At 38.5% G+C, this 25,046-nt stretch overlaps 1 protein-coding gene across 12 annotated transcripts in view; it reads left to right on the top strand.

Annotated features, from left to right (window-relative positions):
- Nucleotides 1–25,046, top strand: part of cdc42bpaa (CDC42 binding protein kinase alpha (DMPK-like) a) — an 88,026-nt gene that overhangs the window by 59,326 nt on the left and 3,654 nt on the right. For 4 of the 12 annotated variants that reach the window (XM_081347512.1, XM_081347510.1, XM_081347508.1 and 1 more), the window contains 22 exons: nucleotides 469–593; nucleotides 5,646–5,751; nucleotides 5,949–6,097; nucleotides 8,928–9,019; nucleotides 9,123–9,199; nucleotides 9,471–9,509; nucleotides 10,128–10,250; nucleotides 10,642–10,719; nucleotides 10,814–10,919; nucleotides 11,000–11,136; nucleotides 12,043–12,182; nucleotides 12,276–12,357; nucleotides 12,501–12,720; nucleotides 13,197–13,259; nucleotides 13,393–13,989; nucleotides 15,450–15,547; nucleotides 15,702–15,786; nucleotides 16,186–16,309; nucleotides 18,372–18,489; nucleotides 18,891–19,073; nucleotides 20,090–20,207; nucleotides 21,446–21,606. In XM_081347512.1, the coding sequence (XP_081203638.1) occupies nucleotides 469–593; nucleotides 5,646–5,751; nucleotides 5,949–6,097; nucleotides 8,928–9,019; nucleotides 9,123–9,199; nucleotides 9,471–9,509; nucleotides 10,128–10,250; nucleotides 10,642–10,719; nucleotides 10,814–10,919; nucleotides 11,000–11,136; nucleotides 12,043–12,182; nucleotides 12,276–12,357; nucleotides 12,501–12,720; nucleotides 13,197–13,259; nucleotides 13,393–13,989; nucleotides 15,450–15,547; nucleotides 15,702–15,786; nucleotides 16,186–16,309; nucleotides 18,372–18,489; nucleotides 18,891–19,073; nucleotides 20,090–20,207; nucleotides 21,446–21,606 (3,021 nt within the window). Of the gene's footprint in view, nucleotides 1–468; nucleotides 594–5,645; nucleotides 5,752–5,948; nucleotides 6,098–8,927; nucleotides 9,020–9,122; nucleotides 9,200–9,470; nucleotides 9,510–10,127; nucleotides 10,251–10,641; nucleotides 10,720–10,813; nucleotides 10,920–10,999; nucleotides 11,137–12,042; nucleotides 12,183–12,275; nucleotides 12,358–12,500; nucleotides 12,721–13,196; nucleotides 13,260–13,392; nucleotides 13,990–15,449; nucleotides 15,548–15,701; nucleotides 15,787–16,185; nucleotides 16,310–18,371; nucleotides 18,490–18,890; nucleotides 19,074–19,257; nucleotides 19,337–20,089; nucleotides 20,208–21,445; nucleotides 21,607–25,046 lie in introns of those variants that run through there. The other 8 variants (XM_081347506.1, XM_081347507.1, XM_081347514.1 and 5 more) reach the window with 3 other exon arrangements.

Below are 25,046 nucleotides of genomic sequence, written 5' to 3'. Positions count from 1 at the left end.
CCAAAGCTGCATTAATTTGATCAAAAACAGAAAAACAATAACATTTTTGAAATCGAAATATCATTGCAATGTACATTTCTATTTTAGCAACTAAATAACTTTCTGTTTTGATATATTTAATTTATTCCTGTGTTGCAAAGCTACATTTTCAGCATCATTACTTAGTCTTCAACCCCATGATCCTTCAGAAATCATTCTTCTTATGATCATTGTTAAAAACAGTTGAGCTGCTTAATATTTTAGTATAAACCATGATACATTTTTATCAAGAATTCTTTTACAAATAGAAAGTGCAAAAGAAAAAACAGCATTTTTTTTAAATAGAAATCTTTTGTAACATTATACATGTCTTTACTGTCACTGATCAATATAATGTGTCCTTGCTAAATAAAAGTATATAAAAAAATTATAATAAAAAAAACATTTTTAATCTGTAGTGTATTTAATAACATCTTTTATTGTGTGTAGACGATGTCCTCGTTTGAGAAGTTGAGCAGCAGTAACAAACAGCTGGAGGAAGAAATGAGAGAACTGGCTGATAAGAAAGAGAGTGTGGCCCACTGGGAGGCCCAGATCACAGAAATCATTCAATGGTGAGAAACACACACATGCTTTTACCTTGCTGTCTAATCACGTTTTAATCTGGAATCAGTCTTAGACTTTATTCTGATGTATCTGATCATGCTTAGATTCAGAGAAAACTGATTTATTGTCAAATAAAAAAATAAAAGCCATTTTTCAGTTCCATTTTTAGTGTAATGTCTTTGCTGGTTTACATTACAGGTCCCTATGTAGTCTTCTGAGGTGCTAAACACACAAACCCATTACTAGAATGGCCTAGTGTGCTATATAATGATATTTATCAAATGTTAATTTAACAATAAAAATCAGAGGAATTCTCCACAAGATGTGGGCGTTCTTTTGCCCTCAAATGATGGTACATTTTTGACCCTGTTGTAGGCCAGCCAAACCCTGAACTTAAGAAGCAAATATACACTGCCGGGCCAACAAAAAAAGTCGCTGTTTGGAATTAAATAGGCAAATGCTTAAGAGTCAATGATTGGATCATTGTTGCTGTGATTATTATGTTTATATCATGTTATATGTTTGGCAACAGTTCTTCTAACCCTAATTGATGGAGTTTGTAGCTTTTCAATTCTTAAACAGCATGTAGGAAGAAACATCATGGCCATATTCCAGGACGACAATGTCAAGATTCATCAGGCTCTTGATGGAAATAAAGGTTGAGATGTTATTTCTATCAAGAGATGCATCAAGTTTTGGTCAAGATCTTGTACATGGTTGTTTAAGAATTGAAAAGCTACACACTCTATAAATTAGGGTTAGAAGATCTGTTGCCAAACACAGGGTTCCCACGCGTCCTGGAAAACCTGGAAAACCTGGAAAATGAAAGACCAATTTTCCAGTCCTGGAAAACACATGGAAAATGGGAAAAAAAGTAAAATGTCCTGGAAACATTTGTGTTGTCCTGGAAAATAATTTTCCCTCCTTGTGGATGAATGCAAACGGGTTAAACATTTTACGCATGAATGTCTGTTTTCAGCTGCCTTCAATAATATCAGAGAATGTCTAATAGGAAGAGAATTGGCCTATGACTAAGCCACGCCCCCAAACGCAATGAGCCAATAATAGTGCGCATAGCTAACCCAATACACTCGGACATTCTCTGCTTCCACGTCCATTGAAATGCATTGCAGTTAGTCAGTTTTCATTCGTTTTCTATATGTTTTTTCTTGTCATTTTAAGTTTTAAATGGTCAAACGGTGTGCATGGGGTACATGCAACTCCGAAACTAGGTATCCTGAGAGGCTGGGCGACGGTGTGTATTTTTTCCCAAACCACATCTCAACCGAGATAAGTGTCTGCTCTGGATTAAGTTATGCGGTAGAACACAACACCAATTAAACGTGGATAAATTAAACAAGGATGTCTACATCTGTTCTAAGGCAAGTCAACAACGTATTTGAACGTTATCTTTAACATCTCTAATGTAACGTTAGGCTAACTTTAGCCTAGCTTCTAGCTGAGTTGTAACGTTACATCATGTCACTTAGCTTCATTCACGTATCTAACACAATGTTGTGTTTTACACAAATATAAGTAGGCTAACACTTTGCAGTTTTAACGATGTCCTGTATGATCGTTCGATCGCGCCCACGCCTCTCTCTCTCTGACACACACACACACACACACGCATTCCAGCATTGCAATCTTGACATCGCAGCCTGTTCATTATGCTGCGTTCACACCAAACGCGAATAGAGCGTCAAATTCGCGCGTATCGCGTCTAGTTCGAAGCTTGAACATTTTGAATCCATTCGCGCATCTAAGCCTGGTTTATACTCGACGCGTCCACACGAGCGCGAGGGTGCGCGCCGCAAAAATGACGTCATTGCGGTGTGGGCGGTCGTGCGCGTTGGGTTCGCAAGACCCAATTTCGCCTGGCGGTGTGTGCGACATTTTTTGTAACAACGCGCGCGGCGCCGCATCTGAAGATGAACGACTTCGAGCCGAATCTGGCCGAGCTCGAATTTCTCACCACACCGGCACCCAGTTTGCACGTCTAAATTAGTTGCTTACATTTAAAAAATGAGCATACAATAGCATAAAAAGTATTTTTAATGAACATAAAGGTCCATGTTTAATAAAAATGTTCACGAAACTTAATGAAATGTTTAGTGAAATTAGAAAATATGTAAGAGATTGTTCATTTATTTATGTATACACATTCTCATATCCATATATTTTGTTTTATTGTCACAAGTAATAATCTCAGGGTTTAGCCTACTGGGGTTTACACTTAAAATGTCAATGACGTCATACACATCGTACGACCAGAGATACTGCTTTACGGCAATCCTTCAGTCACTCTGGTGCTTTCAGCTCTGCACTTTGTTTTCTCTCGAGGCATCGACAACACAGCTGACACAGGTAAACACACGTGCTAGAAGAGTTTTTGTTTTGTTTCTTTCTGGTCCCACTTCGGATGCCACGATGCCATCAAGCGGTATCTCTGGTCGTTATCAGTCCTTCACTGACCAATCAGCGTTCATAAGCAGAATGCTAGCGTGTTATGGGCAACAACAACTCAACCTGTAAGAAATCAGAAGGACAGGAGGACTCGTTCATTCAACTTTCGACCTATAACCCATGTTGAACTTGCAAAACCTACAATTAAATCTGAGATTTCTCATCGGCAATCGGGTGAAAGAGACGAATTTAGCCGTCTAGCCCATAGATATCATATAAAGGCTAGATGTCTCGTCCGCACTGCTGGCCAATGGAGGTCGACGTCCGCACACGGCGGCCATCTTACCACAGGGTGCTCGCTCGCTCATAACATGGTGCATGTACTTTTAAATAACCATAACTTGCTACATTTTTTTAATTTTTTTCAACGTTATAAACGTCAGAGATGTAGCTATGACACTACATGCATATGAATAATTATACAAATAGACTTCCATATGAAAGAATTATAGCCACGTTAATGACGTTTGTAAGAAACCAAACCGTTTGTAAATCCGTCAAGATTTCAGCGAGATAAGAGGATTTGTGTGCGTGCTGATCACTCACCTTAATACACAGAGCCCTGTGGTAAGATGGCCGCCGGTGATGCCGGAAGTGACTCCGCCTTAAGACATCTAGCCTTTATATGATATCTATGGTCTAGCCCAATAGACGTCCAGTCTGCACTCGTTCAGTCTGCACTCGTCCGCGATCACCTCCAGTGGAATTCTAATGGAACTGCAACAAAGATCGATACAATGGGGCTAATAGGAAGTGCCAAGGCTCTCCGTAGACGGGCTCTGGTAATATTGGGCTGGAGCTGTCTGCTTTCATTTCTGCATGTAGCCAGCACAACGCCCCACGTGACACAAACCTGCCAATATGTACGCATTTTGCGTAGCAAGTATGCAATTTGACATCTCAGTACGCTGGTAGTAGCCTGGCAAGCCAGACCTACATCAAGATGTTAGGTCTGGCAACTCACCATAGACACGGCTCAGTCCGAGGGGCGGGATAAACGCCTGTCTTTCAAATTCCCTCTGCACGCAATAGGACAGCGCTTCAACCAACCAGAGCGTTTTCCCAACAGCGGAGCTTAGTTGATAGATTCAACTTTTGCCATATCTGGACGGCAAAACTACGAACACATCTTCCTTTTTTTAAGAATGACTTAAGTGCCGTTCTTTGCTCTTTCCTCAAAGAAAAACTTAACTCCAAAGTTACAAAACGCGACCAAAGCCGATTCGAAAGACTGTTCTCCAGCAGCAGCCGTCATTCTTTGTTTTCAAGTAGCAGGCAGGGAACCGTCGCAACTCTGTCGTCATTATGTTAAGCCCGCCCCGCCTACTCTATACACGATGTGATTGGCCTGACCCAATTTAGGTTTTTGCAGCTCAAAAGTCAATGGAGAGTTGCTAGACTATCCTGGCTGCAAAACACATTTTGCTGCCGCTAGGCTGTGTCCAGATTTCTAGGCTATGCTGGTAGGACTTGCCCCTCTAAACTACAGACATGTGACATGTGCAAATGTGGCAAATGTGCACTGATATCAGCAAGTAAAATAGCAGTGTATGAACTAAAGTAGAGAATAACTTCTGTTTTAGTAGTGTGACATTGCAAGTAGAGGAAAGCAGGTGGCATTGTGAAAGACAACAATCTTTGCACAACTTTAAAACAGATACGGTATAGGTACAATATCACATCTGTTTCAAAATATATCTCGATATGATAATATCGGTATATCGCCCAGCCTTAGTTGTGATAACTTGACTCGCACTGTAGCAGCTGAAAAAGTCTTGAAAATGTCCTGGAAAAGTCCTGGAAAATCATTTCAAGAAAAGAGTGGGAACCCTGCAAACATATAACATGCTAGAAACATAAGAATCACTGCAATAATGATTCATAGACTCTTAAGCATTTGCCTTTTTAAATCCAAACAGTAACTTATTTTTTGGCTGGGCAGTGTATATTATAATGTCTTTATAACAAGCTTTTTTTCTTTTAATTTGCTTTTATTAGCTATTTCCCAGAAATTGTATCCCCAAGAGTAGCTATTTCAAACATACACAATCAGTTTGCATTTCCAAAACAAATTGACTTGTGTTTGTAGAAAAAAAAAAAAAAAAATTAATGCACTAATGCATCAGTTCATTTGGCAGTATATACAAATCTAGACCTTGGACCCAAAGTGCTGGAGTGTAGGAATGATCTGAAAAGAGTAGGATGGGGACAAATGATTAACCTTAGCAGCTTGACTAATGAATATTAATTATGCGACATAACATTTGCCCAGTAGTCCTGGCTGAAAGGCAGATTAGTAGGAACTAGCCATAAAAGATCACCACTTTCCTGTTCGTTCAGTCCATTGCTTGAAACCTATGCTTGAAAAGCTTCTTCTTGGTTTTAAATCATGGCTGCAAGGCTGAAAATTCTAAAATGTAATAAAAAAGTAAAATAATGGTTATTAAGCTTGCTACTCCTCGGCATAATTGTAATTCAATGTTTGTTCACTTCTGCTTCTTTGGCACCAAAGCTTTGGTATTTGCGTGGCCGTGGGGCCACCTTGTGGTCATGTTTGGTAAGGGTGGTTCTGAACATCTGTTTCTCTCTCTCAGGGTCAGTGATGAGAAAGATGCTCGAGGATATCTGCAGGCTTTGGCTACTAAGATGACAGAAGAACTGGAAGGCCTGAGGAACACCAGTCTGGGTGCACGTGCTACTGTAAGAGAACTAAACTCTGATCTTGACTGTTAACTTAGTGCTTAGTTTTAGGAATGCATTTTAGCATGAGTTAAAAGTTTATCCTAAACATTGACCTTTTTTTTTATTTTAATTTTATTTATTTTTTTTAATTCAAAGGATTCTTACTGCACTGAGATCCAGTAGATGTTTAATTCTCTTTTCTTCTGGTTTTCCAGGACATGCCGTGGAAGATTAGACGTTTTGCTAAGCTGGACATGTCTGCCCGTCTGGAGCTGCAGTCTGCACTGGATGCCGAGATTAGAGCCAAACAAACCATCCAGGATGAGCTCAACAAAGTCAAGACGTCCCATATGGCCACTGAGTGGTAAAACACACATCTCTCCTTTAAAGCTTGCAGTAGGACGTACCTGTTGGTACATCAGGAAATGAGTTGATAGGTATTAAAAAAAAAACTTTAGATATACAAAGATGGTGCACTTGTATTACTATGAATGGGAGAAAGTTCAACGCGCAATATGGCGGAATAAATCCAGCCTTCTAAGTAAAAGAGGCAATTGCCAATTGGTAAAGTCATCGCGTCACTGCAGCTGCCGTTAGAAGCTCCGGTTGCTATAAAAACAGTCATGTTCTGAGACGTGCTTATGACTGCATTGGCTGCTCCAGCATGAAAAATATATATTTTTGTCATGATTTGAGCATTTAGAAACAAAATGCATTAGACAGTTGTTGTCAGATTTCATTGGTGATTTCAAATATGAAATATAATCGTAAGCTTGGTGAACAGTTTTAGAGAATTTCCCCATTCAAAGAGATAGGAGCTGCAATTGCATGACTGAAATAGCTGCCTGAGAGGTGTTTCAAAGATGGCCGCCGAGTCAAATGACTTGCCTAAAAGTAACTTTGGTATTGTCTAGTTGACAATACAGTGAATAGCTGGTGAGAATCCCAAATAATGGTCAACCGATATGGGTTTAACCAATGTCGATATCTAAAAGAGCATGATGGCCAATTCCCAGTTTTATAAAAAAATATATATATATATATATCGTCGCTGCCCGATGAAACTCACGAATGTCCAAAACGGTTACTTTTCAGGAAGTGAAAAAAACACCTAATTTCAAAATCAGTTGAACGTAGCGTTGTCATACTTGGTACGGCATCTTTAAATGTAACCATATTCTTGCCAGTGTAATGATATAATCGACATTTGACCAAAATCGAGTTTAAATGGACATACGTGCATATTTTACAGTAACGGTCGATACGCGTTCTTCCGATCATTAATTAGAATGGCCAAGTCGCGTTTCATATTGACAGATGAATAGGCTACGCTCAGTTTATTAAATAGCCTACGTCTCAGTTTATTAAATACGCTCAGTTTATTAAATGTCTCTTGCAAACTATGAAGGGACAATGAATCAATACACTCATTGTTGACCCCAGGGCCGGCGTGTCCATATAGGCGAACTAGGCAATTGCCTAGAGCGGCACTTTTGTAAAGGCAAAATGTGTGCCAACCGGGAATGAACAATTCACAAAATAGGCTAGGCTATGATCATATAATCATACATAATCAGAGATTAGCCTTTTTCTTTTCGTTTTGAATTATTTCGTTAAAAGACTTTTCAAGCTACAGTATGTGTATTTGATGTCTTTCTCATGTCTGTGTGAGGCATACACTGAGTTTCGTTAAGTTAGGATGAGATGAGCTCCAGTTAACGTGCAATGCAAGTGACCGTGCGGGCGCCTCCATGATTATATTGTCTGCTATATATTTGCCTCTTATTTATTAAATCCACTCCAGGCAATTGGTTGATGAAAAATTGATTAAAATTAAGATACAATTTATACAAAACGAAATTCACTTTAAAGAAAGGCTTTCTACCAAACCAAACTTAATGAAGTGGTCAAAATCATGTCTGATCCGTCTCAAATTGTGCATCCTATTACTCGTGCTGTTCACTTTTCATACTTTCAACAATATAGTAGACCTACAGACTCTATTTGTACAAATTGCTGCACATTCATTTAATTCTGAATTTTGCACACACAAGTTGAAAGGCTTCAAATCAAGTTCACGGATAATTGTGCTTGCATTTATTAATCATTATGATACTAAAATCATAACAAAGTAGGCTATGCTATGTACAAAAAAAAAATAGCTGCACCCTTTTTTTTTTACATTTCATCTTTCATTCCGAAATAGAATAATGAATGGACGAAAAGTACACGGACCCAACATGTAGGCTATTAGCCTTTTTACCCGTTATCAGTCTAAATTAATCTCGTTTTTAATTTAACTTAATTTCGTTTTTCTTTATTTAAATTTCGTTTTTTTCTTTATTTAATTTTCGTTTTTTCTTTCTTTAAATGTCATTTTTCTTTATTTAAATTTCATTTGTTCTTTTTTTTTATTTAGTTTCTTCTTTATTTAAATTTTGTTTTTCTTTATTTAAAATTAGTTATTCTTTATTTAAATCTACTCTTTACTGTGTCAGTAATTTATTAGTCAGAAAAATATTAGACTACCTAAAAAGTATTGCTTGAGTTAACAGGCCCGTGCGTTTACATCTCCACAATAAACAGTGACAATTACTTCGTCTAGACCATTTACCGGTAAATAACAGTTGTAAATATATTGCGAATATATAATAAACTTGAACAGTTGTCAAAACAAACGTTTGCTGATACTTTACCTCACAGAGTTATTCGGCTATCCAATGCTGAGCTTCCAGAGACGCTTAGACCGCGAGATGCCTCCACAGGGCGGGAGATACGCGGCGTGATTGACAGCTTTGACACCAAATGGATATACGTGAAAATCAGATGACATGATTTCACAACTTTTTATTGGTCATTTAGATATGTGAAGCATACTGTATACGGAAATGAACCTGGACATTCTATCCGTCGAAAAATCTCAAAATCGGCAAAATGGACATACGCGGTTTTCATCGGACAGCGACGATATATATATATATATATATAGTTCCCTAGATTTTTTTTATATCTGTGCACTCGGATGTACTCACAATACAGGAAAAAAAATTTCATTGTGAGTTTCATTGTGACTTTAATAATTCAGTAAAAGGTTAATTGACCAGTGGCCAGCAGTGATGATCTAAAAATGGCCATATATTGGTGAATTAATCAGGTTATGGTCATTACATTGTGTCTGATTCTGTTCTGCACAGTAAGTTGGACGACTTGGAAAAGAAGAACCAGGATCTGCAGGCAGAGATCCAGAGGCTGAAACAGGAAACTGAGAATCTGCGATTGTCTAAAGGTAAAAGCCTGAACATTTGAAATCAATCAGGCAAAATTTCTTGCTATTTTAGATGGTGTATATGTTTGTATGGGAAATTTAAGTCATGTTATGTGTTACATAGGGGTCAAGCATCAAGACTCCCAGAATTCCTTCCTGGCCTTCCTCAATGCTCCAACCTCCGCCCTGGATCAGTTTGATGTAGGTGTTTTGAAACAGTGGCATGCTTTTTCATTTGTAAATCAGAAAATAATGATTTATTGATATTTATGTTTCCTCTTATATTCTCTGTCTTTACAAGGTTTATTGTAGATTAAATGAAATACGTTCTCGATTATTACCTCTGGGCTTTTGAGTCCGTAATTATAAAATCGAGTAAATGTGCAAATCCTTTTCTCCGTGTTCATATATTGTTTGACCTCTTTTTATTTATTTCTCTCGTTCTATCTGTCTGTTTTTGTCTGTGATGAAGCGCTCCACTGCCTGTGGGCCATCCGGCAAAGGCAGACGTGTAAGCTCCTTTTGTTGTGCTTGGTGCAGTGGTTCATCTCTGTTGGTTTGATTGTGTGACTTTGATGCATGTCTGCGGTCTGCTACTGCATGGCAGAAGCGACATATCCACACTTCCCAGAGGGTCTTTCATGTGCACATGCTTATTTGTCACATTCAGGGTCAATTCCACCTCAGTTCTTCTTCATCATGAGCATTTGGACTGCAAACTGACACTTTCTGTAGCTAATACATATGCAAATATTTTATTCCATTCATCTTGCATTTCCAATTGAGGTTTGGATGACTCAACTTCTAACTCACTTTTGCATATAATTGCTGTTTCTAAACTACTGTGAAGCTTGTTGTGAAACAGACATGAGTTGTATGCGTTTCAGATTTCTCTACATTTTCGGTTCTTGTTCCTGTCAAGCATCATTGACGTGTTGTTTGGGTCTTGTTTGAGTCTGTCCTGTGAAAATGCTGCTAATGTGCATGATGTCTTTTCAAAGAGTCAGTTGTTATGTTTAGCTGGCATGTCTTGGGTCTAAATGCATTATGCTTTCCATCTGCTGCTCATAGTTCATAGTACAGCTGGATCGGTTCTCTAAATGTTTCCTTTCTCTAACCTTCTCAATAGATTGATTCCATCGATAACTTCAGCCTGTCCAACACACCATCCCGGGAAGAAGATGGAAGATCCCAGGTCACGTCACACTCTCGCTCGCCCTCAACTACCAGCGATTTGCAGGAGTCTCAAGAGGTGACTTCACAATGTCTGAGCCCTTTAGCAACACTAAAACTCAGAAACTTAGTCCATTTAACTGCCATTTTGGATGAAACTTAACACAGAGCTTGTTGCAGTGAATTCAGGGATTTTCTTATCCAGTACAGACGCATAAGATGCCGCCTTAGAATGTGGTCAGAAGCATGTAAGATGCTTTATAGGATGATAAGATCATATCATATCATGTGATAAGATCATATAAGGCTTTACATAAGATGCCTTATAGGGCTGTCGTCTAGGTAGGGAGATCAGCAGGTTTTGGAACAAAGCTTTACTCATTTAGAAAAAGAGACGGTGCAGATGATGCTTTAACATTTTTGATAGGATGTTAGCATGTTGTGACTAATAGCCGTGACTATGTTTCCAGCAGGTAGATCAGCCACAACGAGGCGCTCAAACACCCGTTCGATCAGGATACAGTAGCTCTGGTCAAAGCACACCTAAAGTAATTCATTTTCCTCACATTCTACAACTACTTTAATATCAGCCGGTCAAACGTATCTTATGTTTTTTAATTTTCTAAATTGCTTATTTTTTAGCCAAAGGCCCATCAATTCGTGGTGAAAACCTTCAATACGGCCACTAAGTGTAACCAGTGTACTTCTCTAATGGTGGGAATCATTCGGCAGGGCTGTACGTGTGAAGGTAAGGGCTCAGCTGAGGTTGCCATGGAAATGGTAAATGACGTTAAGATTGGCATTCACCTTGTTCTCCTCCTCCTGCAGTCTGTAATTTCTCCTGTCATGTGACGTGTGCGGACAAAGCTCCTGCCGTGTGCCCGATCCCACCGGATCAAACCAAAGGACCGCTGGGTATCGACCCCCAGAAGGGCATTGGCACAGCTTATGAGGGCCACGTCAAGGTTAGAAGCTTTAGTTTAAATCCTCATTACATTTTTGTAATCAAAACTATTACTATTAGCAGATAAACATCTTTTTTTTTATCTTCCTGAAAAATGGACTAGGATTCATTTATAATTTCAGCCTATAAAGTTTTAGCTTTAAAAATAGTCTGTCACCAAAGGCAATATTGCTCTACTTATAATATAAATAATATATATAAATAAAAGTATAATATAACATAACATAATATAATACAATATTATTAAAGTGATAGTTCACCCAAAAATGAAAATTCTGTAATAAATTACTCCCCCTCATGTTGTTCCAAACCCGTAAGACTTTCGTTCATCTCCGGAACACAAAATAAGATATTTATGAAATCTGAGAGCTTTCTGTCCCGCCATTGACAGCTACACAACTACCACAGATGCTTCAAAAAGTTCATCGTAAAAAAAATCCATATGAATTGAGGGGTCTAGTCCAAATTTTCTGAAGAGACATGATCGCTTTATATGATGAACAGATTGAATTTAAGCTTTTATTCACATATACATATTGATTAGTGAACATAAACAGAAGCTCAACCGAACCTGCTTCCTCCAAAATTCTTTTCATCATATAAGCGATCGTGTCTCTTCAGAAAATTTGGACTAAACCACTCAATTCATATTTAGTTTTGCTATCTCTTCATGAACTTTTTAAAGCGTCAAAGTGGTAGTTGTGTAGCTGTCAACGGAGGGACAGAAGCTCTCAGATTTCATAAAAAATATATTAATTTGTGTTGCGGAGAACGGGTTTGGAACGACATGAGGGTGAGTAATTAAGGACAGAATTCTCATTTTGGTTGAACTAACCTGTTAACCCACTATTTTGGACAGTTTTGTTTTCAGTTATTTGAGAACTAAATCTAAGATCTTTTCTTTTAGGTGCCGAAACCATTAGGTGTGAAGAAGGGGTGGCAGAGGTCCATCGCTGTGGTCTGTGACTTCAAACTCTTCTTATATGATCTCCCAGAGGGCAAAGCTGCTCAGCCTGGTGTCACGGTGAACCAGGTTATTGACATGAGGTCAGTGTGAACTTCAAAACAAACATCTGGTCCTGTCTTTGACTCTAATGACTGTTTGCATGACATCTAAATCGTTCTCTTTGGGAAAACTAGGGACGAGGAATTTTCAGTTAGCTCAGTTTTGGCATCAGATGTCATTCATGCGAACAGGAAGGACATTCCCTGTATCTTTAGGGTGAGTTGAACATGATTGTACAATATTTTATTTACACAAGTTCATATTGGTAACATCAGTATTGTACTGCAATTTTAGAAAATTATTTTGTGCCTGTGTTCAGTGATGAAATTTGAAGTTGTTGTCCTCTTCCTCTCCTGCAGGTGACAGCGTCACAGCTCTCCTCATCCAGCAATAAGAAATGCTCCATCTTGATCCTGGCCGACAGCGATCAGGAAAGAACCAAGTGGGTCGGGCTGCTGAACGAGCTGCACCGCCTCTTGAAGAAGAGCAAACTTAAAGAACGCTTTGTTTACGTCCCTAAAGAAGCGTATGACAGCACACTGCCTCTCATCAAAACTACACAAGCTGCTGCTATTATAGGTACAATCCAACACGTCCCAATAATCTTAGGTTTATAATGTTAATGTCAAGGTTTTTTATTACATAACAATCATTAAGACTTCCATATTTATATAATCTCTGGTATGATTGGCTAACCTCTTCACATGTGAAATGAGTAGATATCTGCTCGCCTTGTGTATGTGAGCGATCATATGTTAAAGAGATAGTTCACCCAAAAATTATAATTATATTTACTTTATATATATATATATAAAAATGATATTTAAAAATAATGTGTGTATAAAATAATATTATATAATAATATATAAAGATACGGCTGAATTTTTATATAACATTTATTAATTCTTTGAATTCCCGTACTTCAAAAGAGCAAGAAAAATCCTCTTTAATATAACAACAATTTAAGAACTGGTCCGCACTGGTCCAACTCAATCCAGCGTAGCTTTATCAAACTGCTTTCTGTTTATTTTAACTACACTTCTATTTATCCACAGATCATGAGAGGATAGCCCTGGGCAATGAGGAAGGGCTGTACGTTATTCATGTTACCAAAGACGGTAAGCGTAATTAAAAGCTTTATCTGCGTTTACTGTACTTATCTGTTGCGTTTACACTGTGTTTTTAGACATCTTACTGCATTCTTTGATGTTAATACAAAGCCTCTTATTGTTTATATATTCCTATTCACAGAGATTATCAAGGTAGGAGATAAAAAGGTCCATCAGATTGAGCTAATCCCATCAGAACAGTTGATTGCCGTGATATCCGGTCGAAACGGCCACGTTCGACTCTACCCAATGGCGGCCCTAGATGACCGAGATGCCGAATTCTGCAAGATAGCGGAGACCAAAGGCTGCCAAACTCTGGTTTCGGGTACAATCAGACACGGATCTCTCACGTGCCTTTTTGTGGCCATGAAAAAAACTGACAAGGTGATCATCTACGAGCTCAACAAGAGCAAAACACGCCATCGGAAGGTGCGGGATATCCTCGTCCCAGGATCAGTGCAGTGGATGGGTCTCCAGGGTGACAAGCTTTGCGTGGGCTTCCAGTCTGGGTTCCTGCGCTACAATCTTCAGGGGGATGGAGCGGTCAATAGCCTCCTTCACCCTGACGATCACACCCTGGCCTTCATCGAGCACCTGAGTCTGGACGCTCTCTGCCTCGTGGAGATCTCCAGTAAAGAGCTGCTCTTGTGCTTTAACAGTATCGGTGTGTATGTGGACTGCCAGGGCAGACGTTCACGACAACAGGAACTGATGTGGCCGGCTAAGCCCACCTCATGCCGTGAGTGACGACTGGTCTTTCTGTTCTGATTATCATGGCTTGTGTTTACTTGTTTACAGTGTGTTAGTACCAATCAACAAATTTGGATGAAAATACTGCACTTGAAATGGATTATCTTACAATATTTGAGCTTTTCTAAAAAAAAAAAAAAGGCAAAGATATTATTGCTGAAATGGTTTTATAATATAATTGACATATGTACAGTATTATATAGTGGTTTAAAAACAAGTGATTTTGGATCATTCGCTAAATGCTTATGTGGCCTAGTGTTACCTTCCCTTAATCGTCTAGGGGTCGGGAGGGGAGGTAACAAATATAAAAATAAAATAAAAAGCGAGCACACACTTCAGTCCTCTGTCCCAGAGTGAAGACGACACCAGAACATATATAAATCAAAGAAAAGATTTTATTTACAAAAAAAGATACCAAAAGAAAATACAAAACATAATTAGGGAGCAATGGCTCAGGGGAGAGCAAGGCCTAAAATAACAAACAAAACAGCCCACTACCTAAATTTGGGAGGAGTCCTAACTAACCTAAGAAAGATTAAACAAAAAGAAATAAACATAAAATTCCCTCCACTCCCTTGTTACACACACAAAAAAAGGGACAAAAATAGTATTTAAAAGAAAAAGGCGCTCACCCCCTACAGCTTCCCTCACTGCTTAATTTTTCAGTTTTAGTGAGAACAAGATCACTGAACACCAACAACTGTTAAACTCAGTTAGCCACTGCTAACTCACAAATACGGTCTCTGAATGTCAGAAGCAAACATATATCAGAACAGCGTTCAATCTGGAGCAGGGGAGAAGTGTGTCTCTCTCTGCAAACACTGGATTGCACCCTTATACTCTCCGTCTCAGGCACACTCACAAACGAGTTACAGGTGCTGATGATTAGGCCTGAGAGAGAGAGAGAGACAGCAAGCAAACAACAACACACTGCACACAATCACGCCCACACTTTCAGAAATAAAGAAAAATCAAAGAAGTTCAGGAGACGAATCATAATAATAATGATAATGAATACGTTCTTGGACGTAACACTAAATAAATAAATGAATGAATACGTCCTTGGACGTAACACCTAGTATTTCTTATTTCTAATGCTTTAAGTTTTTCAGGGAGGTCTATTTCATTTATGTCTCTGTTCTATTGTAGTTAGTTTTCCTTTATGCTTGTATTTAGTTTCTTTGTTTTTATTACTCATATTGTGGTTTTGGTCACATCGCCCATTATATTTAAAATATAATACATATTGTATTTTATTTTATGTAAATATTATGACCTTATTTTACGCTAGATATTTTGTGTACTCGAGTTGAGAGTGTGCATTGTTGTAGTTATGTGCTCATATATTATAATAGTTGCGGATGTTGTGCTCATAATTTGCACAAAATGTCCTGGGACGTAGGCATGCTGAGGATAACTTGTTTGTTTTCTGTGACTTATGTCTTGCAGGTTATAATGCACCTTATCTGTCAGTGTACAGCGAGAATGCAGTGGATGTATTCGACGTCAACACTATGGATTGGATTCAAACGATGCCTTTGAAAAATGTACACTTTTCATTATATCGTCAATAATACCACATCATAAAAAAAGACACACTTCCAGAGAGCTTCTCATCTCTGTTTGGAATATAATATAGTAGAAGCAGGTGGTAAATGAAAGTTCAGTGTGTTAATGAGCTGTGTGTCTCCTGCATTGCAGGTTCATCCTCTGAACGCTGATGGCTCTCTAAACCTGCTGGGGCTGGAGACCGTGCGGCTCATCTACTTTAAAAACAAGACAGCGGGTGAGATTCTCCCTCCTGCTGCTCCTCCAGGATTCTCAATATTCCTGCCCCACATACTTATGCATATTCAGCAGGAAATAAAAGATAAGAAAGGGAAAACTTGTTTGAGGCAGAGAAAGCTAATGCATTTTCAAACAAACATTGTTTTCTTAATAATTTGCACTGATAAATATTTCACACTTTTTTTTAATAGAATGGGGTCGATTTTGATTTCATATTGTTAAAATGTAAAGAGTTGGCTTAATATGTAGCATCTTGTGAATAGGAAGCTTAAACTCATGCGTATGTGATTTAACACATTTTTACATCCTAATAGACGTTTGTTGTTCTATCGTTTCATAGCGTTAAATGTGTTGTGTAATTTGTTTAATGCTTTGTGTACTGTGTAATGATGTGCAGAGGGAGATGAGCTGGTGGTGCCAGAGACATCTGACAACAGCCGTAAACAGATGGTGCGCAGTGTGACGAGCAAACGCCGCTTTTCTTTCCGCGTGCCGGAGGAGGAGAGAGTTCTGCAGAGGAGGTGATGTTCAAGTCTAGCAACACTAACCAGTAGGGCTGCAACGATTCATCGAGTTACTCGATTTACTCGATTACAAAAATTCCTCGAGGCAAAAACTCTGCCTCGAAGCCTCATTAAATTCCTATGCACTATAAGCGCAGGGATCTGATTTCACACGGACCGTTGTTCAATGTTCAGAGAGTAGATGTCCATAAACGGCAGAGAATGTCTAAAGTTTGGGATCGCTTCCTTTCAGCGTCGCTGAATCAAGGTAACAATTCTGCCCCCCGCATTTTTTTTGACCCAGCGCCAATATTTTCGCCCATGCCGAAGCCTATGATGTTCGCTGAATTTAATCCCATACTGTATTTGTAGTGATGTCGTGATGCGGTTTGACTAGATATGATGTTTAGCTTTGATGTTTTTAAGAAGTAAATGTATAGCCTAAAGAAAGAACCCCTTCACACACACACACACATGCACCCTCGTCTCTCTCACGCGCCAGTCAGGGGTGCGTTTCCCGAAAGCATCGTTGGCCAACTATGGTCGCAAGTTCCGTCGTTACCAATAGAGTTCAATGGACATTGCGATGAACTTGCGACCATAGTTGGCCGACGATGCTTTCGGGAAACGCACCCCAGACCAATTGCGGCAATGCATCACATATGCTTAAACTTTTATGTAGCCACGCAACAATAATTTCAGCATGCATTCACACCGTGATGGAGGAACAAATATTGTATTGCAGTCTTTGCGAGACCTTGTCTATGTCACGTCTACCAAATAGTTACAGACAACAACAAAAAATGTAAACTCCCCACCAGCCTGCTTCTTTAAATCCACTCGTACTTTTGGGGAAGACATAATCGGCTACCAAAGTAATTGAGCATAGAACATTTTAAATTAACAAAAATTATAATACTACAAAACGTGCTAATATACTTCAACTAGCCTAAGTGAAAAACAAAATGCTGTTCTTTTTCTATTTAACAAAATGCATATTTGCAATAAAACATTCCCCTTTTCAAAGCTACACTTATTTTTTTTATTTAAATTGTATAAATTGTGTACCTGCTTGGCTTGATATTTTATGTCAATTTCATTTATTTTTGTTCTCCGGTGGGAAATTTGCAGAAGGTGCAATCCTTTTTTTGTAATGTTGTATTTAGAAGACAAAACTAAGGCCAAATGGCCTTTACTATTTAAATTTGTATTCATAGTTTTACATGTTATACATGTTTTACAGTATAAAGTTGACTTAACTGTATTGTTATATAATTGTTGGCACTGGCACTTATAAACACTAAATGGGTAAAAATTACAATAAATAGGCTTAGTTTTGGAGCCAAATGTTGGAGTTTTTCAGCCACATCATTTTCGTTATGCATTATTTGTTTTGGTTGTTTAAAAACACACTAAAAGTTTTTATCCGATTACTCGATTAATCGATCGATTAAGTGCTAGATTTAATAAAGCATTTAATAGTTATCCAGTGTTCACAGTTCATTAGTTAGCAATAAAAAAACACTAGAGAAGAGCTTATTTACTGTTAATTATGTATGTATGTTTAAATAAATTTACCATGAAGACAAGTGTTTTTTTAAAACTACACTGTGTAATTATTAAGTTACAAATAGGGGTTGAAAATAGTAGTTGGGGCTCTGTTGTTAATTTTAACCTCTAATAGTGTACCAAATGAGAAGGTTCCCTGTATAGTTTACAGCATTAGTTGGGAGTTTTTTTTCCTTAAGAAAATCAAACTATCGTATCAGCAGATATCATTCTAAATAATCGCTATCGGCTAAATTTAGTATCGGTGCATCTTTAAAGTTTATCTGTGAAAATGTCATGTAAAGTAAAAATGAATAAAATAATGCAGTTTCAGCATGGTAATTCTTTGCTACTAAACAGCAAGTGAAAGTTTCTGTAAAAAAATATATGAATTTATAGAGAAGCATGAGGTAAGACTGTGGAAAGCCCTTAATTGTAATCCAAGTTTCATGTTTGCAATTCGTTGAATTATTCTAGTCTTGAGGAGGTATTTGTGTGTTCTGAGTCTCACTGCATTGTTTGTGCTCTTCAGGGAGATGCTGAGAGACCCAGAAATGAGGAACAAGTTAATTTCAAACCCAACAAACTTCAACCATGTGGTTCACATGGGCCCGGGAGATGGGATCCAGATCCTGAAAGATCTGCCAATGGTAGGAGCGGCTGACAGCAGGGAGAACGTCACCTCTCAGATTCTACGCCTCCATCCATCTGTTTCTAAGAGCTGTTTTGATGAGCATGAGCTGTTAATTATTTCCACTGTTATTATTTCAGTTTTATAGATGAGCTTGATTAAAAGATGGCATAAAACCACATTTGACTTTCATAATGTCAAGTTACATGGCCATTTTATATAACCAGCATTTAGGAAGTAAATGGGCCAATTTTCTCTTATGTTATCTTTTAAATGACTTTATCTCATTGACTTGTCACCAACTTATTCTTCTTATTTACACCATTACTGAGCAGTAAACTGTTGCATGCATCTATATTTTTTCTTTCTTTTTTCCTCCATTTCACCCCTCTATATCTGCCTCTTGGGTTCCTTCTGTAGCCCGGTTCTCCTCTCCCCTCTCCTCATCTGCGCCTCATCTCCACCCCTACCCGCTTTGAGCATGTCTATCACATGACACTCACCTCTGCTGACAACTTCCTGTCCCAGGACTCCTCCCCTCTCTCCTCCCACTCCCTGTCTCTCAGCTCCGCCCCTGGGACCCCTGCTTCCATCTGCTCTCTGGTAGGACCAGAGAGAGACACACAGACTCACTCCATCTGTTTTCTGAATGTATTCCCACATGCATTAGCTCACTTTCACCCTCAGTCTGTTTTCAGACTGTCTGCCTGTGTCACAAATTGTCAATCTGTTTGTTGCTCTGCATGCCAAATCATCCTCCTCCTTAGTTTTTTTTTTGTTGTTAAAGGTGCAGTAAGCAAAACACTGTTGAAAGTGGTTTGGAGGAGAACCACAACACACTTGTAGCCAATCAGCAATTGGGGGCGTGTCCACTTACAATGGGGAGGAGAGAGAGTGAGCAAGAGGGAGATTTGAAGAAACGCTGTTGAAAGAGAGATGGCTGAGAGATATTACAAAAGAGAAATATGAAGAGGAATTTCACTGAAAAAGAAGGGTTATGATCAGGCAAGAGCTTTAGGATCAGTGTTTATATTAGAAAAGCTTTCCAGCGCTGGAGAGTAAGCGGGAACACCTCTAAACGGATGCCGAGGTTACATTATTTCTGCTCTGTATGTGAGTAACACTGGTTTTGAATCATTTCACAGACCCAAGATATGCTGTTGTTGTAATTAGCTATAGTAACAGGAAAGGTTTGACTGTCATTAAAGCATTGTTTTGTTTCACTTCAGCAATGATAAAGAGAATCTACTTTTTGCTTGTTTGTGCATTTTGGGGGCGGGGCAATGAAGGGAAGGGTGTGTTTTTTTGGGTTGATTTCAAATATCAACAGTGTTTCTCAGAAATCGCTTACTGCACCTTTAAGGATTAAAAGCAGGTATGACCTCAACAGACATGGATTAAAAACCACAAATTTAAGTGTACATTTAATGGGTTTTGTTAAATGACAAAATATTGTGTATACTGTTGGTTTTATAAATATTATTGAAAAACTTAAGTGAGAAAATGATTTAATTTTCCCCTTGCTTTATAATTTTAGATAATTTACAGTGACATTGGTGTATTTTTAGCTTTTTAATAATAATGTTTTTCTCTGCCCACTGTGTGTTTGGGGTGTTCAGAATGTGCGCGCTCAGGAGAGTCGTGGTGTCCTGGGAGCATCCGTCAGCATCCCCTCCATCAGCAAGGCCAGGCCTGAACCGGGCCGATCTATGAGCGCCAGCAGTGGTCTCGGTACACGTGAGTACTGAAATATGTTCATATATATGGATAAGAGTGACTCAAGAAACTATTGCTAGTTTCAATTATTGGTAGAAAATCATATAATATGATAATATAAGAATAAAGTATATAATATAATATAATAGGAAATATCCATAAAACATTTTTTGGCATATATATATATATATATATATATATATCTCAAACTTCCTTGTGAACTTTCAAACTCTCTTATAAACTGTAAAACTGTCTTTTGAATTATCAAACTGTACTTTGAATTTTTCACATTGTCTTTTGAACGTTCAAACTGTCTTGAAAATTTGAACGTTTTTTGAATGTTTGAATTATCTTTTCTTCTTTTTTCAATTTCTCTTTTTGAACTTTCGGATCTTCTTTTGAGTTTTTAAACTTCATCTTCAATTGATGTTGCGTCAGACATAGTGTAATTTGAACTTTCAGGTTCTCATGGTAAATGAGTCGATGACTGCTTCCCAATTCGCAAACTATCCGTCGTAAATAGTATTCGAAATAAGAATTAGTCCCAAATCGTAGTATGCTGAAATGAGTATTCCAAAGATACCCGGATGGTTTACTTTTCCCAGTTAGAATCTAGAATCAAGAGTGAAGATCCGTGCAGCTAATACAACAGCTAATATTGCCCACAACCCATTGATTGTTGGATGAGGATTCGATTAGAACTACAAACATGAATAAAAATAAAATAAAAACTACAAACATGGCGGCTGTGCGAGACAACAGTTAAGTAGAGAGGTTTAAATAAAGGGTTTGAGTTATTAATAATCAGTATCTAACTTGACGAAAATATATTTTTTCAATGTTATCCACATTATGTTTAATTTGTAACAGGATTGTGAACATTTATAAAGATATATTCAGTCATTAACTTTTAAATGCATAATTATGCAAACACTCAAGGAGAGTTCTCCACATGAAAGACCCACGACTGGCAGATCAACGTGCTACTACATTTCTCTCCGAAACGGTGGAGGATTTTAACTGGTACAGGATGATTGACAGGGCAGTTTAAACGCTGACAGTATGCGTGTAACTAAGCGACAGAGCTGTCCGTTAAAGATACAATTATGATGAAGATGTCCCAAAGCTTGCCTACACTCAAAAGTGTGTACTTTTTCTTCACAAAAACAGTTCATACTTTAAGGGCATAGTAGAAGTAGGTGAATAGGGCCACGGCGAATGTCTTAAGGATCTGTTTATGGCTGTGTCCCATATCCCAGGCTCCACCGCTCAGAATGGCAGCGCAATGAGACGGGACTTTTCGGTTGGCAACTACGGTTCCACCAAACGTCAGATGACATCACCCTCTGAAGGCTCGCTCTCATCCGGAGGGGGCGTGGACTGCGGGAGTGACGCCCCTCTCTCCCAGTTTGACAGAGAGGTCAGTGGCTTCTTTTCCAGATGCCTTGGTTTCTAAAAGTATTTTACATATTAATTTTAACTTTGGCATTTAAAGGGAAAAAAACAGCAAGCAAATAATAATTTTTTCAAAAAAACTAAAATTAAAAAAGAATTTAAAGGTTTTTATTGCTAAAAATAAGGTTATTTATGGATAAAATATAGATTTTCTGCAACCCTGCTGAGATAGTCATGTGGAAATGTTTCGGTGTCTTCTGAATGACAAGACTGATGGGATTTCAGTTGTAAAGGGGTATTTGCCCCTTAATGGTGTGTTCTTCTTGTGAATGTTGATTTAACATGTTGATTCGACCTCCAGACTGATCAGAACAGGTAAAAGTTTCACTCCTGGAGGTTTTTGTGCAATGCTGATCACAGCTAAAACTCAATAGAGAGCACTAGAAGTGTGTTATATAATCCCTAAAAACCAATATACAGGCATTTTTTGCATTTCACTTACCAAAATGTGTTTGGAGGGTCTCCATCCTCTCTTTCTCACGCTAGATGCATGTGTTGAGTGTGTGAAGTGGCACCATATCCACAGATTGAGGTGTTGACCTGCTAACACTCCACCTGCACACGCACAGTTTGCGCCTCGGCTCCACGTTTGACTTTGTGCACATCGACTGTATAATGATGTGTGGGTGCTGTGTGTGACTCTTTAGTGTCCGGGAGAGAAGACCCCTGATCTGAAAAGGGCTTTAAGGACCCTGCTTAGTAAGATAAAGGTAACACACATGACCCTGAACCCTGTAGCTCCTACCTCATATGGAGAAATGGGATAGTTGAGCTGTCTCCACATTGAAAGCGTGTTTGATCTGTGTAGGTGGTGGAAGTATACAGCGTTTGCTAGCATTAATGTGTTGCATAGCACCTTTTATACATCCACTTATATTGTGTTAGAGGAGGAGTTGTTGTCGTGGTTGTTCTAGCTAGTGATAAACTCTTTAATCGGCTGATGTTTGTCTATTTTTAAACGATTACATCAGCCAATACATGTTTCTGCATGGCAGATGAAGATTTACATCAGACCCAAAATCTACCAACAGCCGAGTAAATGGACAACAAATATTTTCAGGTCTTTTCAGTGAATTTTGAGTAAATGTTGTGCAAAGTGTCAACAGTTTCGATATGCAATTTGTTCTCTAGTTCTAACATTTATATATTTATACAGTAGTTACAGCATTTGTCCTTGAGCATTGGAGATGGGTTAAAATGGTCAGCTGTTAATTTGCCTTAGAGTGTACACTGTAACCTTTGACCCTCTAGCGGTTAAAAAACATAACTGCATGCATTTTGCAGAAGAACATTGTTTTGGTTGTGCTTCAGCTCTGTGTGACTGTGTGGATGAATATGGTTATTCTACTGCTCATAAACTATTAGTCTTAAGAGATATAACCAGTTCAGCGGTCTGGCTAAAGATGTCACTGTAGCTATAAACATTAATAGATGCAGTGCTTCCTTGAAAATATATTCCAGCACAGCTTTACAACAGCCATAATGAAATGAGCCTTCACAATAGATAATGCTTTACAATGAACTCTGTTAGAGAGCTATATATGACAATTTATCTGTTCAAGAAAATACCTTACTCACCAGCTGAGTAAAAACGCCATCTTCGCATCACTTTTACAACATTTCAAATCCCTCGGTTCTCACCGTCTCTGAAAAGCCAAGCCAATGTTGATTCTTGTTTTATTACGAGCTCTGTCTCGTTCTCTTTTTGCCAGCAGAAGCTCCTCTATCTCTGATTCACTGGAGGTTGGAGATTTATCTGCTCCATGTCAACTAGGGGCTGTCACTTTTGAGAAAAATCTAATTCGAACGAATATCAAATATCAAGCAATGTATTTGAATATATTCGAATATCTACGAGTAAAATGAAGTTAACGAACAAACTCGATCCATCAGGAAACGCCACATGGTCGCTGAATTTCACTGCGCTTCATGAAGAGTTTTTCTTGCGTGAAAAAGCCGTTCGCCGGAGATGTGTTAAAAGATAGCGGAGTGCATTCATGATTAGGCTACCAGTATAAGGATCCTCTTGGTGCCAGGTCTGAGTGAGTAATCTACTCTTACCTTTATTCTTTGATTAACATTAATGACACTTTAAAGGTGCAATGTGTGATATTTCTGAGGATCTATTGACAGAAATGCCATATAAGATCCATAACTATGTTTTCAGTGGTGTATAAAGACCTCACTTAATGAACCGTTATGTTTTTATTACCTTAGAATGAGACATTTATATCTACATAACCGCGGCCACCCCCCTCTATGAACGTCGACATATTGTGACGTCATGTTTCTACCGTAGCCGACAGCGAACAAACAGCACTACTTGAATGAGAAGCATCAGAAAAAGACGCAGCAGAATACTCAGGTTGTCCCTGACTCTGCAAATGTGGAGAAAAACATGCTGTCTGAACAACGCCTCGGACATCGTAACGTTAGCTATTTCCCCTTACCTGCTGCTTTGATGCTCTTATCTTATACTAACAAGCATGGAAACAAGCTGGTAAAGTCAGTGAATAAAAGACTAACACAATGATAAACAAGTAAAAATAACAATCGCAATAACATGTGGTTTTACTGAATAATTAAGTAAATATAATTTAATATAAAATATAATATAGAGAAACCTCATTGCTTGACTTGCTACTCTATCCTACATCGGCCACCGTAGCTTCTCATTCATTGCAATTTGAAGGAAAGGCCGCGAGTTATTGACCACTTGCAATTCACAAATCTCACCACTAGATGCCGCTAAAAATCACACACTGCACCTTTAAGACCAGCCGCTGCTGACAGAGACGCGATCTGATCCCATTTTCTCACAAATCTCTACGTTCATGTAAGACTTTATTTAAATAATTTAAGACTGCTCTTATGAGGACACTCGACAAAACTGACATTTGGCATAATTTGTGTGTTGTGGTTTGTTCAAGCCTGAAAGAGAACTCGATACTGACACGCGTCTTTTCTGTGGCTCGTGTGTGTGTGTGTGTGTGTGTGTGTGTGTGTGTGTGTGTGTGTGTGTGTGCGTGTATGTGTGTAATAGGCAGGAATTACATCGCGTCTTGTCGTTATCTTCCATTTTCAAAACAAGCTGGCTATTGGCTATTATTCGCTTGATTTGGTCACGGGCCTACGCTACAATACGTTTAGAGCAGCCGCTACTGGATGAGATGACAAACAATAAAATAAAAAGCAAACGGTCTAATCATAGACTGTAAAAAATGCGCAAAACATGGCACTTTAAAAACCGGATAGTGTATTTATAGTTCGATTTCGGATATTTCACGCCATGTTCGAATGCATATTCGAATATCGAATAAAAGTGACAGCCCTAATGTCAACCTTTCACTCTCGTTGTAACAACTGACCTACGCCACTCCCACACCATACACACGTCAAAGTAGC

This window comes from Scardinius erythrophthalmus, assembly GCF_964197995.2.
Source record: "Scardinius erythrophthalmus genome assembly, chromosome: 19".
Taxonomy (NCBI): domain Eukaryota; kingdom Metazoa; phylum Chordata; class Actinopteri; order Cypriniformes; family Leuciscidae; genus Scardinius; species Scardinius erythrophthalmus.
Note: the sequence above shows the minus strand (reverse complement) of the source record. Positions and strands in the feature narration are given on the sequence as shown.